Source organism: Sinocyclocheilus anshuiensis, unplaced genomic scaffold, assembly GCF_001515605.1.
Source record: "Sinocyclocheilus anshuiensis isolate Anshui unplaced genomic scaffold, SAMN03320099.WGS_v1.1 scaffold306, whole genome shotgun sequence".
In the NCBI taxonomy this organism is placed as follows: domain Eukaryota; kingdom Metazoa; phylum Chordata; class Actinopteri; order Cypriniformes; family Cyprinidae; genus Sinocyclocheilus; species Sinocyclocheilus anshuiensis.
Window position 1 is genome coordinate 1,591,185 of NW_015544175.1, and position 15,178 is coordinate 1,606,362.

At 36.8% G+C, this 15,178-nt stretch overlaps 1 protein-coding gene across 1 annotated transcript in view; it reads right to left on the reverse strand.

Moving 5' to 3' along the window:
* LOC107696174 (rho-associated protein kinase 2-like) overlaps window positions 1-15,178 on the reverse strand; it is a 30,365-nt gene that overhangs the window by 7,260 nt on the left and 7,927 nt on the right. Inside the window, exons 5-25 of the mRNA XM_016496390.1 lie at window positions 14,646-14,906; window positions 14,065-14,209; window positions 13,832-13,970; window positions 11,756-11,847; window positions 9,484-9,646; window positions 8,351-8,435; window positions 7,867-7,955; window positions 7,401-7,449; window positions 7,156-7,291; window positions 6,576-6,667; window positions 5,601-5,847; window positions 3,931-4,037; window positions 3,657-3,816; window positions 3,016-3,176; window positions 2,512-2,696; window positions 2,210-2,279; window positions 1,985-2,088; window positions 1,242-1,428; window positions 1,009-1,102; window positions 806-900; window positions 490-672 (exon numbers count right to left, since the gene is read on the reverse strand). Coding sequence (XP_016351876.1) covers window positions 490-672; window positions 806-900; window positions 1,009-1,102; window positions 1,242-1,428; window positions 1,985-2,088; window positions 2,210-2,279; window positions 2,512-2,696; window positions 3,016-3,176; window positions 3,657-3,816; window positions 3,931-4,037; window positions 5,601-5,847; window positions 6,576-6,667; window positions 7,156-7,291; window positions 7,401-7,449; window positions 7,867-7,955; window positions 8,351-8,435; window positions 9,484-9,646; window positions 11,756-11,847; window positions 13,832-13,970; window positions 14,065-14,209; window positions 14,646-14,906 — 2,844 coding nt within the window. The remainder of the gene's footprint in view (window positions 1-489; window positions 673-805; window positions 901-1,008; window positions 1,103-1,241; window positions 1,429-1,984; window positions 2,089-2,209; window positions 2,280-2,511; window positions 2,697-3,015; window positions 3,177-3,656; window positions 3,817-3,930; window positions 4,038-5,600; window positions 5,848-6,575; window positions 6,668-7,155; window positions 7,292-7,400; window positions 7,450-7,866; window positions 7,956-8,350; window positions 8,436-9,483; window positions 9,647-11,755; window positions 11,848-13,831; window positions 13,971-14,064; window positions 14,210-14,645; window positions 14,907-15,178) is intronic.

Consider the following 15,178-nt stretch of genomic DNA (forward strand, 5'->3'; position numbering starts at 1 on the left):
ATTACACAAAGATAATGCAAGTAAATACAAAATGCAGTTTTTAAATGATGATTTCATTTATTAAGGGAAAAAAGCTGTCCAAACCTACACAATTCTGCAAAGAAGAGTGGGCCAAAATTCCTCCACAGCGATGTGAAAGACTCATTGCCAGTTATCGCAAACACTTGATTGCAGTTGTTGCTGCAAAGCGTGGCACAACCAGTTATTAGATTTAGGGGGCAATTACTTTTTCACGTAGGGCCAGGCAGGTTTGGACAGCTTTTTTCCCTTAATAAAATAAATAATCATTTAAAAACTACATTTTGTATTATCTTTGTGTAATATTAAAATTTGTTTGATGATCTGAATCTTTTAAGTGTGACAAATATGCAAAAAAGTTAAAAAAACAGGAAGGGGGCCAACACTTTTTCACACCACTGTATGTATGCAGAAAGGTGGCTAGGTTTTCTGGTGCTTACATTTCTTTTAAATATATGTAATGTCACTCACAGCCTGCATTTCATTGATTTCTTTCTGGTATTTAATGATGGTGCTGTTGAGTTTTTCTTTCTCAGTGCGGAGCTGCAACTGCAGTTGTCTGTTCTCCTTCTCCTTCCTGCGGATGTCAGTGTTGTTGCCTTGCTGCGGCCTGACATCTGTCTTCTTCATAACCTCAGCCAGTTTGTTTATAGCCTACAATACAAACATTTGATCAGATTTACCTGAGACATGCTGATAACATCTATTTTAAGCTATCAGAACAATGGTGTAACAAGTACATGTATACTGTAGTTATAAACTCTTGGTTAAAATAAGCCAAACACACCTGATTCTTGAGGGTTCTCTCAGACTGTATCTGCTTCTCAAAGGACAGGATCAAAGAGTTCATCTGTTTTTCTTTTTCTCTGGACTTATCTAGCTCTGTGTATACACATTTATAAATGTTACAGCACATATATATGAACATTATAACATCAATCCATTCATATTATTATATTATTATTAAGTGGCATTCAGCAGCCTACTCACTATGCTGTAGGTGTTTGAGCTGATTGTTGAGCTCTTCTTTCTCATTAGCCAGGTTGCCAACATCCACAGTCAGTGTGCGGTTCGATTCCTCCAGCTGGTATAACACAAAAGATTACAAATTTTAATTAATTCATATGAATGAATGTTTATGTTGTGAGCACAGATTAATTAATATTTATTATATATTAATAATTATTAAATAAATACATTCTTATACTCGCTCTAATTCTCACCGAGCTGATGGTACTGTCCTTTTCGCTTAGTTCCTGCCGGTGTCTGGCAATCATTTCTTTGATCTCCAGCTCCTTCATGATCTTTTCTTTCTCCAGGTCTGAGTATTGCTCCTCAGCGATGGAGCGCGCCAACTGTTCGGCATCTGCCTTTGTCAGGCTCACCTCTAGCTGGGTTGCCAATGAGTCCCTATATAAACATACACAAACCAGTTTGTATATGAACAGGAATTCAGTGTACTGTAAGAGATCCATGCATACAACTTATTATCTGTTCCTTCATCTTTAACTAACTATACTAATATCTATTTACCTCACTTTTCATCTAGCCTTGTGCAAAATGCATATTGATCTTTCTCCTTACTGGGAAAAAGCTGTGCCTATATCGCTCAACTGTGATGTTCCATTAGCAGGCACTCTGTCTGTGATGTGGAATACACTAGCATATAGATGGCTTCAAAGCCAAAAGACAAGGACCAAAAGCCAAGAAACTCCAATTTTACATTTTTCAATTTTATTTAATCGTAAAGCTACATTCTGTAACTTTTGGCCCTCTAGCGGTTACTTGTTGAGAAACATTGTTTAGGTCCTTACATGAGTTCTGCGCAGATGTATCTATCTGGTGGATCATGATTACAGGTGATTGTGTCAAACAAAAAAAGTTGTAGTTAAAAAAACAAGATGAGTCATTTTCATATGTCCCGCCATCCTGTTTCAATAGCAAATACTTGTGTGCAAATACACACCTCTCTTCCTGCAGGTCCTCTATTCTCTGCAGAGCATCTTTGTAGAGTTTAGCCTTTTCATCACTGTCCTCCTTCAGCTCTCTAATTTGAGTTTTATAAAGTTTCTGAAATCAAGGAAAAACGTTTTATTTCAAAACAAATATGAGGACACAGATACACAAACCAACCCAACTACATCCCTCCACACATTCACTGACAAAATATGTTAAAGCCTGTCAGACATACTGTGAAGTACTGCTCTGCCTCCAACTGGTCCTTCAGCTCTTTCAGCTGTTTGTCAGCTTCTTCTCTCTCCCTGATTGGAAACAGAGAAAAGAGATCTTTTTATTGCATGCATAATATATGCGTGTGCTATGCATTATTATGCTTATTTTGTGAGTTAAAGAGCGATAACTATAAGTTTTATTAATCATTCTAATTCTATGAGAATAGTGGCATTCCACAACTACTGTATAAAGACAATGACACAGAAGAACAACATCATTGGAATATACAGTACATATCATCCATCAGCAACCCTAACTCACCTGCGTAGTTCCTGATTTTGTTTCTCCAGGCTGAGTTTGAGCTCCAGCAGATGGTTGAGCTCTTGTTTGAACTGTTTCTCCGAGGAGCGCAGGGTGCTGATCTCCTGCCTCTGTACACTGAGATCTGCCTGAAACAGAGTCTTCTTCTGAGTCTCCTGCTGTACGCGCACACTCAGCACCTCCATCTGTCACACACACACACATACAAGGCTGGATTTTATTTCTTGGACTCTCCACAGACCATGTGATGCATATATGTATTTTTAAAATGCCTTTCATTTTTAATTGTGTGTAATATGTTTCCGTTTTTTTTATCACTTAAGTTTTGTCCAGAAATATGTTCCAAAAATAATGCGGAAGTGCTGAAAATATGAGCAAATATAAAACATATTACAAAGCATAACGTGTGACATAATTAAAACAATTTAATTAAACGATTAAAATTCAGACATCAGACAGATAGACAGCTACAGTCAGGCAAGAGGAACAGTCAGATAGGTGTACCTCGCCAGTGAGTTTTTCTTTGAGTGAGCGGAGCTCCTGAAGCTCATGTTTGGCTTGCTTGTAGTCACAGTCTAATACTGAGTTTTCCTTCTCCAACTGCATCAGTCTGTTTTCCAACTGTTGCTTCGCTGATCGGTCTTCCAGCAGCTTATGTTCCATATCTGTCACACAAACACACACAGCATAACCAAACTCTGAACGAGCCAAAGGCTTGTACTACATACTTTGGAAAGATTTACTCAGCTAGAACACAAAAAATGGAAAAGTCATTTTGGAATGAGGAAAATATTTTGTTTTCATACAGGGCTAAATTTAAGGCACTTCCAAAAGAATCATGTAAATCTTGCCAGGCAAGTATCTGATGTCCTAGCAAAGATTAAATGCTCAAGTTTTTTGTTGTGTGTCCAAATTATGTCTCGAATTTCTTTTGAACAACTGTTTTATATGTATTCCAGGTTTGTTTTAAGAGAGGAAATTGGGCACTTTCCCCAGAGTAAATGAATGGGTACCTTAGGTAACCATTTTTCCCCCTCACTCTAAACTGCACTACCCTATTTTATTTTATTTTTATTTGTAGTGAAATTTGTACACATATACATGTTTTTAGAGTTTTTAAATTAGAGTCAGCCGTGTCATTTTACTTTTCAGGTCCTCAGACTTGGCCTCCTCGATGGATTGGCTGATTTTGTTGTTGTCGGCCAATCTGGCTTTAGTGGCTTTAAGCTCTGCCTCCTCCTGCTCCAGACTCTGCTGAATGGCTTTGAGTTTAAAGGAGAGATAAATCTCCTGCTTGCTCTTCTCCTATGGGTGAAGGGGACAACATTAATAGGGTTTTTTCACAAAAATAGACATAACCACACACATCATGTGCTGAAAATCATTCAGTCTCTTGCTAAAACACACACACACACACACCTTTTCCAGGGCAGTGAGATCCTCCTGTAACTGTCTTTTCTCTGCTTCAGCCTTTGATAAAGAACTCTTTATGTGCTTTAACTCGTCTTCCAGTCCAGAGACACGGCCTGAAAATGAAAGAAAGATAGAAATAAAAATGAAATTGCAAGAAAGACAGGCAGGTAAAAAACACAAGAACGAAGTTGAAGTCAAAGGTCAGGAATTCAAGTCAATATTAAATGTTAAACTTCAAACCATAAAAACCATAAATGGGTGTTTCTTCTACAGGCACTTTTGACCCTGTGGACCTTTAGAAAATAAATTCTCATAAAACACTTCAAACTCTTGGTAGTTATTTTTTATTTTTTTACTTTGTCTATTCCTAACATTTTTTTTAAACTAATAATTTTCATTTCAAATGTTTTTATTGTTATTATTTTGTGGTGACAATTATATTTTAAGTATTGTCAGAATAAAAATTGATAAAATTTACTTAAAATTAATACAATATTTTTTACCGTATTATTAATTTATTTGACTTTTAAAATAACATGACAAATGACCTTGACTTTTCTTTGTTTTCTTCATATGTATTACATACTTCATCTCAAACAAAATTTTGATAAAACTTGTGGCAAAATCATTTGTCATGGTGGAAAAGAATGAGGGACAGTTGTAATTTGAGAAAATTTTTTAGAATAATTAAAAAAACGGATATAAATTATTTGCACACAATAAATATTTTGTGGTTTATGGTTTGTTTATTTCATGGTTTTGTTTATTTATGTTTGTTTAGCTTGGAATTTTCATATTTTAAGATTAAAGTCTTAAAGCCCGTTCACACCAAGAACGATAACTATAAAGATAACTATATTAGCGTCCACACCAGCGGACGATATCGTCCGTTTATTCCAAGTGCACGCTCGTCTGCCGCTTTAAATTATCAAACTCGTTATAGCAAGATTGATTCTGACTGGCTGACAATGTTTTTATCGTTCATCAGCTAGAAAAAATCATTCTGAAAGTGATTCCAACGATATCGTTTCTCTGTGCCTTTATCGTTATAGCTGTGGTGTGGACTCTTTAATGTTGAGAACGATTTTTAGAACTATAACTTTATCGTTATCTTTATAGTTATCGTCCTTGGTGTGAACAGGCCTTTAGTCTGGGGTAAATATCAAAAGCTTCACATAAAAGGCATATGAAAGTAGCAAAAATAAATGAAGGCATGATGAGTTTTAAAGTAGTTAAAATCTGTTCACTTAAATTAAATAATAATAATCTCTCAGGAGATAAAAGCACCTGCAGAAACAAATCCTTTAAATTTAATAGACAAAACTGAAAACATGACACAGAAGAGATATTTCTTGTTTGCCTGTTTTTCTCTGTCCAGCGACATAACATCAGCTACCTGCCTCTGACCTTAAAATAACACTATTCATATTTACACTCGCTGCGGGCAGCTCCACCACAAAACAACAACAACACTGCCCAGTGTGTCTTTCAGCGAGGAGCACACCACCACTACACACTCAAACATAAACGTTTGCTTTCACTCACTCACATAGACCTGCACATAAGTGTGATCCCTAGAATGTAACACAATCTCTTTCTAGGAAGCTCGGTAGATGCTAATTCACAGCTACATCTGTCTAATGAACATAAACAGGCATAGACACACATGCAATTACCTTGTAGGTCATTGATAGTCTCTGAGCCAAGGCTTATCTCTCGCTTCTCCACCTCCAGTGAGGTTTGCAGGCTCAGTTTCTCCTGTTCCAGACCCTGACGGCTGCTCTCCAGCTGGGCCATACGCTCCTGAAGCTCCCTGAGAGAGATATCCAGCTGCTGGGACTGTCTCAACGCCTCGCCCTGGGCCTTCTTCAGCCGCTCGGACTCCTCCACCTCAGCCTGAAGCTTAGCATTCATCTCCTCCAACTAAAATCACATTCATTATCAGAATCTCTTTTGTTGTTTTATTATATCCCTAAAACAAAACCAAATTTATGCAACTGTCCAAAAGTTTGTGGTCAGTAAGATTTTTTTTTTTTTTATGTTTTAGAAAGAAGTCTATTATGCTCTTCAAGGCTGCATTTATTTCCGGGATTCTTTGATGAAAAGAAAGTTTGAAAGAACAGGATTTATTTGAAATAGAAATATTTTTCAATAAAATTCTTGATTTCTTTTAAAATAAATAACTTACTGACCCAAAACTTTTGTTCGGTAGTATAAGCTAAAGTGATTTTAGGGCTTCAGAAATGTATAAGAATATAAGCAGGCTTGAATATAACAGTATTTTGTTCCATTGGTGGATTTCTTCATTTATTTTAATAACCAACCTCAAATATTTATAATTGTATTTTTATTAAAAAAAAAATAAAAAAAACAGAAGTGTATATATATATATTTTTTTTTTTTTTTTTCAATATATGAAAATATTTTAGCTGTGATAGGAGAAAGTATTTTAAAATTGAAAAATGACACACTTTAGCATTAAGCACAGACCTTAGTAGGTTAGGTTGAATTCCTATACCTTTTTTATACTTGTTTTAATTACTATTACCTTTGTTGTTTTTTTTACTTTTTTAAATTCATCTGTCTATTTGTTAAATAATAATTATTGTTCTGAGGTTAATGGTCTGATAAAGTTTTGCTCAGGGACCCACCTGTCTTTCCAGGTGAATGTTCTTCTCAGCAGAGATTTGAGAGTTCTGGTTCTTCTTCTTCAGTTCAGCTAGCTGCTCTTTCAGGCTGCTCACTGCAGCAGAGAGAAATGCAAAATATCACAACATCAGCAGAGCAGAACTACTATTTTCTAGATGGGAGAAGGTTAGTACTGAGAAAATTGGGTAGAAATTTTGGGCCAGTGCTTTGGGGAATCAAGAATATCAGTAAAAGATTCAATATTAATAAAAAAAAGTCACTATTTAACAAACAAAAAATGGCACAGAAGCTGCATCTGAAGCAGCATATATAATTGAAAAGTTCATGTAATTCAAAGAATGCTGAGTAATACTGAAGGCTAAGATGGAATGATCTACCAGGTATAAAGCAAATTATGATCATAATTTTTTGTAGACTGTAAACTTTTGTAGACTTTTTTTGTAGACTAATATCAATGTATTATTAGTGAATAGATTTTTTTCCAACTCCTAAATACTCAGTGTATTCACTGTTCAAATGAATCAGAATTTAATGTCATTGTTGAGAGTCATAATGGCGTGTGTTTCTATCTGCTGTTCTCACCCTCATTCTCAAGCAGACGCTTTCTGTCTGTTTCTAGTCCAGCCTTTCTTATGCTCTGAGAACGCTGGTGCGTCAATAAAGCCTTCTCTCTCTCCAGTTCCCTCAGAGAGTCTTCCACCGCCTGTCTCGCATTCACCTATAACGAGAGAAACAGCTAGAGGAGCTTGAAGAAAGCTGCACTTTGTTTCTGAACGGTTTTGAATTAATGGCCTTTGTTGGGTGAGCGCAATTTAAACCTGTCTTACTTCTTCTTCAAGCTCTTTGGACAACTTCTCCAGCCGCTGATTTGCTGTTCTGTTGAGACACAACACAGTTTAAATTTATTGTAAGTTAAGATATATAATGTTATGAATTTGACTTAATAGAACTCTGGATTTAAACATCCATTATCCTTCATACAGACACGTGCGTGTGTGCGCGCGTGCGTGTGTGTGTGTGTGTTTATATACAGTGGGATCCAAAATTCAGGGGTCGCAAATATGTAATTTAATTTTTTTAAAGAATAATTAAACAAAATGAACATTGTGACATAACATGAAATTGAAATATTAATGATTCTGCAATATTTCTGAATTTCAATTCATCTTTCCATTTAAATTGTTATGCTGGTAACATCCTTTTTAAAAAGTTGCATTAAATAAAAAAGAAGTATGTTCTTATTTGGATCCAAAAGACATTTGGATCCCACTGTATGTTAATGAGTATTTGTACCTGCATTTATTTTCCAGTTCCTCCTTTGCTTGCATCTCATGTTTGACTTTTTCTTCCAACTTTTTCAGCCTCCTCTGCAGGTCACTGGACTAGGGACATGCACATAACACATTTAACAAAAAACTGACGCCAAGTTGTTTTTCCATTCTATTAAAAGCAGCAATTATCTAAAGAATGTGGAGAAACACTCCAATTATGTTGAGCAACGGCACAAAAAAAAGTTGTGGTAAATTCTGATGCAGAACAAGTCATATAAGCATCTGTTTTAGAAATCTAAGTGCTAATTTTGTGCCACCCACTATTATAGGGCAATATTCCCCAAACTTTTTGCCTTATGTATGCTAACAGCTCTATCAGTAAGGCTCAAATACCCCTTCATCAACATAAAACCAGAAATATGTTCAACTCATATTATAGTGTTTATAATGTAACATTAATCAATAATATGATAAAAGTCAGTAATATTATTTAAAAAAATATGCACCTCTGCTTGGTTTAAGTTATGATCCTCATTGACACTCTCAGCACTAGAGTCCTCTTCTGAACACTTATTGTTTTGGTTTAACAATCTGAAAGAGAGACATAAAGAGCATTACGGTAAACGTTCCACTCTTCTCTGCTAGCTCCGTCCTTGTTTACTCTGCAACAACACACTTTGAGATTTCATAAATCAATTCAAGATGAAAAAGACAGTTTGGAGAATACGTTAGAAAGAGAGAGAGGGAACAAGAAGGAGAGAGGAAATGAAAAAAAAGAAAATCTCAAAGCAAATATTCAATCTCCTCAACTCAGCCAGCGGCCCATGTGGCTTCACTCAGCCACACTGGAGAAACTGAGAAAGCGAGGGAGGAAACAGTGAAAGGAAAGGGAAAAAGGAGGGAATTGTGATGGAACAAATACAGCACTCATTCACGGTTACCATAATCATGCAAAAATACTGTACATCCTGTCTCTATCAATCCATAACAGGAGCTTGCTGTCGTTTTACAGCTCTTTAGTGTTCATCTGTGAGTGAGCATGTGTGGAAGAGAACAAGATACCCGAGTAAAAGTCAAACAGCGCTACAGTGTCTGAAAGGTGGGCTTTTAACTATTTCTGTCTCAGATTTCACCATTTTTGATATTTATATCTACTGTAGATATTCATTTACAACCAATTTAAAATGTAAAACATCTTTTTACAGTCATATAAACTCTTAAAAAAAAGTGATATCCATACTGGCATAATAAAAAAAAGTTTGAAAAAAATGTTTGTTATAATTTTCTAGTTATGCTCAGGTCAAAAATATTTCATATGCTAGAAACTGTTATTTGTGAGTGCAAAACTCTTACAATCTTTATTGCGTAATCATGAACGCCTGGAAAAATCATGGAAATTCATTGGCCAAAAGATGCGGGAACTCTGTTGGGACTTTTTGAATCCTTTTTCCACGCAGGTCAGTTATATTGCATTGCCATATTATGCAACAAACCATTATGTCAGACAAAATTTCAAATGTTTGTAATAAAATGTTACAATATTTGACATTATAATACAACATTTCAATAGCCACAGTTCCGTTGTCAGAATCCATCTTGTCACAAATAAAATACAAAACGCACACATTTTCACACTTACTGGTCCTCCCTGAAATAGGTGAAGCCCACAAACGGTAGCTGATTCCCTGCGAAGGCACGAGGAGGGGGGAAGGTCTCGGTTCCTAACGGATCATCCTTTATATCATCATCAAAGTTACTGGTGTCAATATCGCTACTCAGCTCCGGCACCACTGGAGCCATGGCTGAGAGACAGAGAGAGGTAGAGAGAGAGGGGAGGGGGGGTTGAGAGAATATTGTAAAAGATTTGAGCAAAAATAGTGTGTCGTGTTTGAGTGCTTGTGTGTGAGAGAGTCTCACAGTGAAAGGCTCAGTGTGTGTAGCACACAAAGCAGATACTGTACTGAAGGGAGGAGTGGCATGTATGACTTTCCAAGCTGGCCGGTGCTTACTCACTACCTACTGTGCACACACACGCTCATGCTCACTTACACATCCAAAACACTCCCTGCTTCTAGAGCGAACGTGCTGAGAACACTGGGAGAACATGTGTCAAACATCTATTGGGGACGGGCTGCATTCAAACTCTCCACAGCCAAAAGAAAACAGACAGAGATGGCTGGATCTTTGTGCTTTAAGTTTAGTTTTTGAATTAGAGGAGGATATAATACATACGAGAAAAAATAAATAAACCTTTGAAACCGTATTCCTCTATAATCCACATTATGTCCAAACACTGACAAAAACTGCATTCATTTCATTAATTCCAGAGACAAACAAAGAGATTTTTTTGAAAAACAAAATTCTTAGGTTACTATATGGGTTGGTTACTTTATGAATTTTTATATTTATCCATTTGGCACTCCTACACACTCAAATTAAGCAAATCATTATCTTTATCCTTTAATATCTTAATATCTTGATCTTCAAAGTCTAGTTTATCGTCATTGTTAGAGTCAGTTGTCTGTTTTTAATGAATAAACACAATTATAAATCTATTAATACAAGTAATTCCAAATAAATGAATAAATAACTGCAGTAATGTCAATAAGGACTCTGATCTATAAAAAAATCTCAATGAGGAAATGCATTACTGCAATTCCACTGTAGTATATAGAGTTGCGCTTCTCTGGATCACACATCCATACTTTTTTCCATATTTCCAAACATCCATATTTATTTCAATATACTGTAAAACCAATTTAGAGTCAGACATAAACATCTATTAAACTTATCAAAGATATAGCAAAAAAAAAAAAAGATAAAGCATGTCAACGTGTGTGCAAGAAAAACACTCTTGGAAAGAAAATCTAATCCGTTTCTTTGCAAAAACACAGTCTGCTGTATTTTATTCTAATTTTTTCAATATGGCAACACCACACTATACAGATATATGGATGATGTTGCTTAGTTTCCCAGAATGCCCCTTGATAGCACTGCTAATAACAGACTACTGTGGAGGCAGAGAGAAAGCAAATACAGTATGTGCATTTGGGCATCACTGGAGCAAGGGACAGAGAGAGGAGGAGAAAACGAGTCCAATTCTGTGGTTTTGAAGCTCTTCTCTCATTAGTAACGGTGTACGGGCCACATGTTGGGTTCCACCCTTACTGAAACCAACCCCATACCCCCGTAACCCTCTCCCAAACACCACACCCCTTAACAGGAGCACATCACTCCTCCACACTGCACAACACAGCAGAGAGTAATGTTACTGAACAAAACAAAACTAAGAAAATGAAATACTGATGACATAAAGCAGCAAAAAAATTATGTTGCTGTAACATCACACTCTTTTATCACATCCCATAATTATGCTTCATGGAGAAATATACATCAATTAAGTCAAGATATATTATGATTAACCAGACAAACACATCTAAACAGGTCAGTTATATCAGTTGTAATTATATATCAATAAAACAGTCAGTGAGTAGAAACCACAATAAAGAAGGTTTCAGCACAGTAAATGCAAGTAAATGCAAGACTATGTATGCATGACTGAAATGGCTTTCTCAGAAGCATGAGAGTGTGACATTAATGTTTGCATTTGTCTGGAGAAAAATATGAGTAGCAATTTCAGGAAATTTAAAAGCTGTGCTCCAAAACCCCATATCCATAATATGATCATATATGAATGACGCAAGATATGAAACAATGCAAGACTTCAGTATATTCTCTAGATATCTACTGTATACTGTTATTATTCTGCACATGCATAATGTTACAGTAATTGAATAATATTGACTTAATAGTTATAAGTAGTGATAATTAATTGGCTATAATTATCATGAGTAAATGTAACTTTCACAATCATGATCACAGATCAGCCACACTCACACTCAGAGGCTTACTGTCTCGTATGGTGTCGAAGGTCCACTGATCGTTCTTGAAGAAGGGGGGACATTTTATTTCATCCACTCCAGAACGGCCAAGCCTCACCTCCCTGAACATAGCAAAACACTGGTCAGCAAACCAAACAGAGAACCACAACCACGCTCACTAATCCGTTAAGTGACGTTTGTGCGTGTGAGACTGGAACATCCAACAGCGAGTGGCTGATGGGAAACGGCAGAGCATGGATGAGTTGAGGAGCGAAAGTGCCACACGCAGCAACATCCAAAAATAAGGAACGGTCATTCCCCTCCCATTCCTTGCATCTGGATCAGAGGGGTGCAGCAGTTTGGACTGCCACGTGTGGGACATTCCTGCAGCCAGAATGCAAAGGAAGGGGTGTGTGTGTGTTGTGCTTTTAAATGAAAACATAAAGCTCCTCTCTGGATATTTGATCAGGAATACTCGTATGTGTGTGCATGTGAGAGGGAGGAGAAAGAGAGAGGAAAAAGTGAGATATAGGAAAACAGATGGAAGTTATCAGGCTGAAAGAGTGACAAGGCATTAAAAAGAAATGTAGTAGAAGCATTAGAACGATCGTTCTTGAAGAAGGGGTGACATTTTATTTCATCCACTCCAGAACGGCCAAGCCTCACCTCCCTGAACATAGCAAAACACTGGTCAGCAAACCAAACAGAGAACCACAACCACGCTCACTAATCCGTTAAGTGACGTTTGTGCGTGTGAGACTGGAACATCCAACAGCGAGTGGCTGATGGGAAACGGCAGAGCATGGATGAGTTGAGGAGCGAAAGTGCCACACGCAGCAACATCCAAAAATAAGGAACGGTCATTCCCCTCCCATTCCTTGCATCTGGATCAGAGGGGTGCAGCAGTTTGGACTGCCACGTGTGGGACATTCCTGCAGCCAGAATGCAAAGGAAGGGGTGTGTGTGTGTTGTGCTTTTAAATGAAAACATAAAGCTCCTCTCTGGATATTTGATCAGGAATACTCGTATGTGTGTGCATGTGAGAGGGAGGAGAAAGAGAGAGGAAAAAGTGAGATATAGGAAAACAGATGGAAGTTATCAGGCTGAAAGAGTGACAAGGCATTAAAAAGAAATGTAGTAGAAGCATTAGAACATGAAGTTGATGTTTTACCAGTGACTGATTTTTTTGAAGGGCTATTAAAAGCATAAAATGAAGAGATGAAGACAGTTAAATCATTTTAAAAAAGGCTTTAGTTGATTTCATTTTATGTACAATACCATTTCAGAAACTGGGGGTCGATAAGATTTTTTTATTGTTATTGAGCCTCTTATATGCTCTTCAAGACTGCATTTATTTCATCAATCATTCAGTACAATACAGTGATCAAAACTGTATTTATTTTTTCTATTCGAATATATTTGAATAGCTTTCTATTTGAATATAGCTGAAAGCTGAATAAAGCTGAATTTTCAGCAGGCGTTACTCCAGTCTTCAGTGTCACATGATCCTTCAGGAATCATTTCTAATATGCTGATTTCATATTATTATCAATGTTGAAAATCGTTATGCTGCTTAATGTTTTTGTGGAAACTAATCAATTTTTTCCCCTCAGGATTCTTTAACAAATTAAAAGTTTAAAAAAACAAACAAACATTATTATAAATGTCTTTGTCACTTAATATTGACACTATAAATATTGTCACTTTTGATCAATATAAGGTTCCTATGCTGAAAATTGACCCCAAACAGTAGTGTATATTTCATATGACAATAAAACTAATAAAAACTGATACAAACAAAATAATATCAAGTATAGCTATTTTTTTATTTAGTTAATTACAAAAATGTTCAAGGTTAAGCCATTATTGTTTATTTTGCAATCAAATTAAGCACTATTTCAAATTGAATGAAAAAGTTTTTATTTATATTATTGATGGTCACAATTTATTTAACATTATGGGCAAAATCACTATTGGCTGACCTGAGTGACCTCTAGAAATAAATTCATATTTTTCCATGCTGCTTTTGACATCACATCTCAGGATAGTAGGGGGCTAATGTTTAAAAGAGGTTACTCATTCTAAATCTCTGTTTCTCTCTCTCACCTGTCAGACAGAAAGGCACAGATGAGTTCTTTGGCCTTCTTTGACATTTCGATATCATCTGGGAAAGTTAAGCTGTTTTTATGATCCATGATCTTTCCATAGGTGCCCACCAAGGACTCGGCATAAAACGGCGTGTCACCTGCCCACATCGACAGAAGAATGAACATAGGATGGTAAGAACAGTAAAATGAGATTTCTGGAGATTGAAGGATGCAGAAGTTGGCGCTACTCACCCACTAGCAGCTCATAAATGAAAACGCCAACAGACCACCAGTCACACTCCCGGCCATAGTAACCTGTTCCTCCTTGTGACATCAAAACCTCTGGGGAAATGTAATCAGGAGTCCCGACAGCAGTGTCACAGCGGACCATACCGGACTAAACACAAATACAGATGCATATACATAAATATAACCATTCTATACACTGGTTAATCTAATGTTGCTAGAACATAAGCTAGGAAAAAATTGCGCATTTCAGCTTTAAAAAAAAAAAACTTTATAAAACCCTTATAAATCTATTGAGAGATCATCATAATTCAGGTTGCACTGTATGATCTAACCACAAGATGGCAGCGCTGACAATTATCACAGCATGGGGGATTTCTGCAGCCTACTGTACATGCAAAAATGATTGTTTCAACCAGGTTTCTGGTCTTAAAATAGTCAATACACTATGAATTGTGACAAATTAATTGTAATCTTGCATACTATACAATTTTTTAATGTAGACTCGTTCTTTCTGTCTTTCTCCTGTACACTCAATTACACAAACACACAAATCAGAAGCACTTATCACACAACCCAAAACACACCGAGTCCATCTTCATGCATGTTCCAAAGTCAGCGAGTTTAAGGTGTCCGTTGCGGTCAAGCAGCATGTTGTCTGGTTTGATGTCTCGGTGGATGAAGCCCAGAGAATGGATGGCGTCCAGTGCCAGCACCACTTCTGCCGTGTAGAATCGAGCCCACTCTTCTGGGATGTCATAGTTGCTGGTCAGAGTCACCAGGTCTCCACCGGGCATGAACTCCATCACCAAATAAAGGTACTTCTCATCTTGGAATGCACAGCACAGCTATGTTGACAGAAAGAGAGTGAAGTGAACAGGTGTCACAATACACCAACATTTCTTTGGAAGCATATAGGTAGCGAAATTCAATTTAAAATGCAATATGCAAAATGGCAATGCAATATTCAAAATGGCAACGCAATACTCGAACGACCGACCGACTGACCGATCAAACGAACGTCTTGAGCTTTGAGCGTCTTACACTGCGGGTGACCCACTTGACGCCAGCGTCTTGAAATTAGCTGGTGTTTAAACATTTAAGGAGCCAAGCTGCTGTG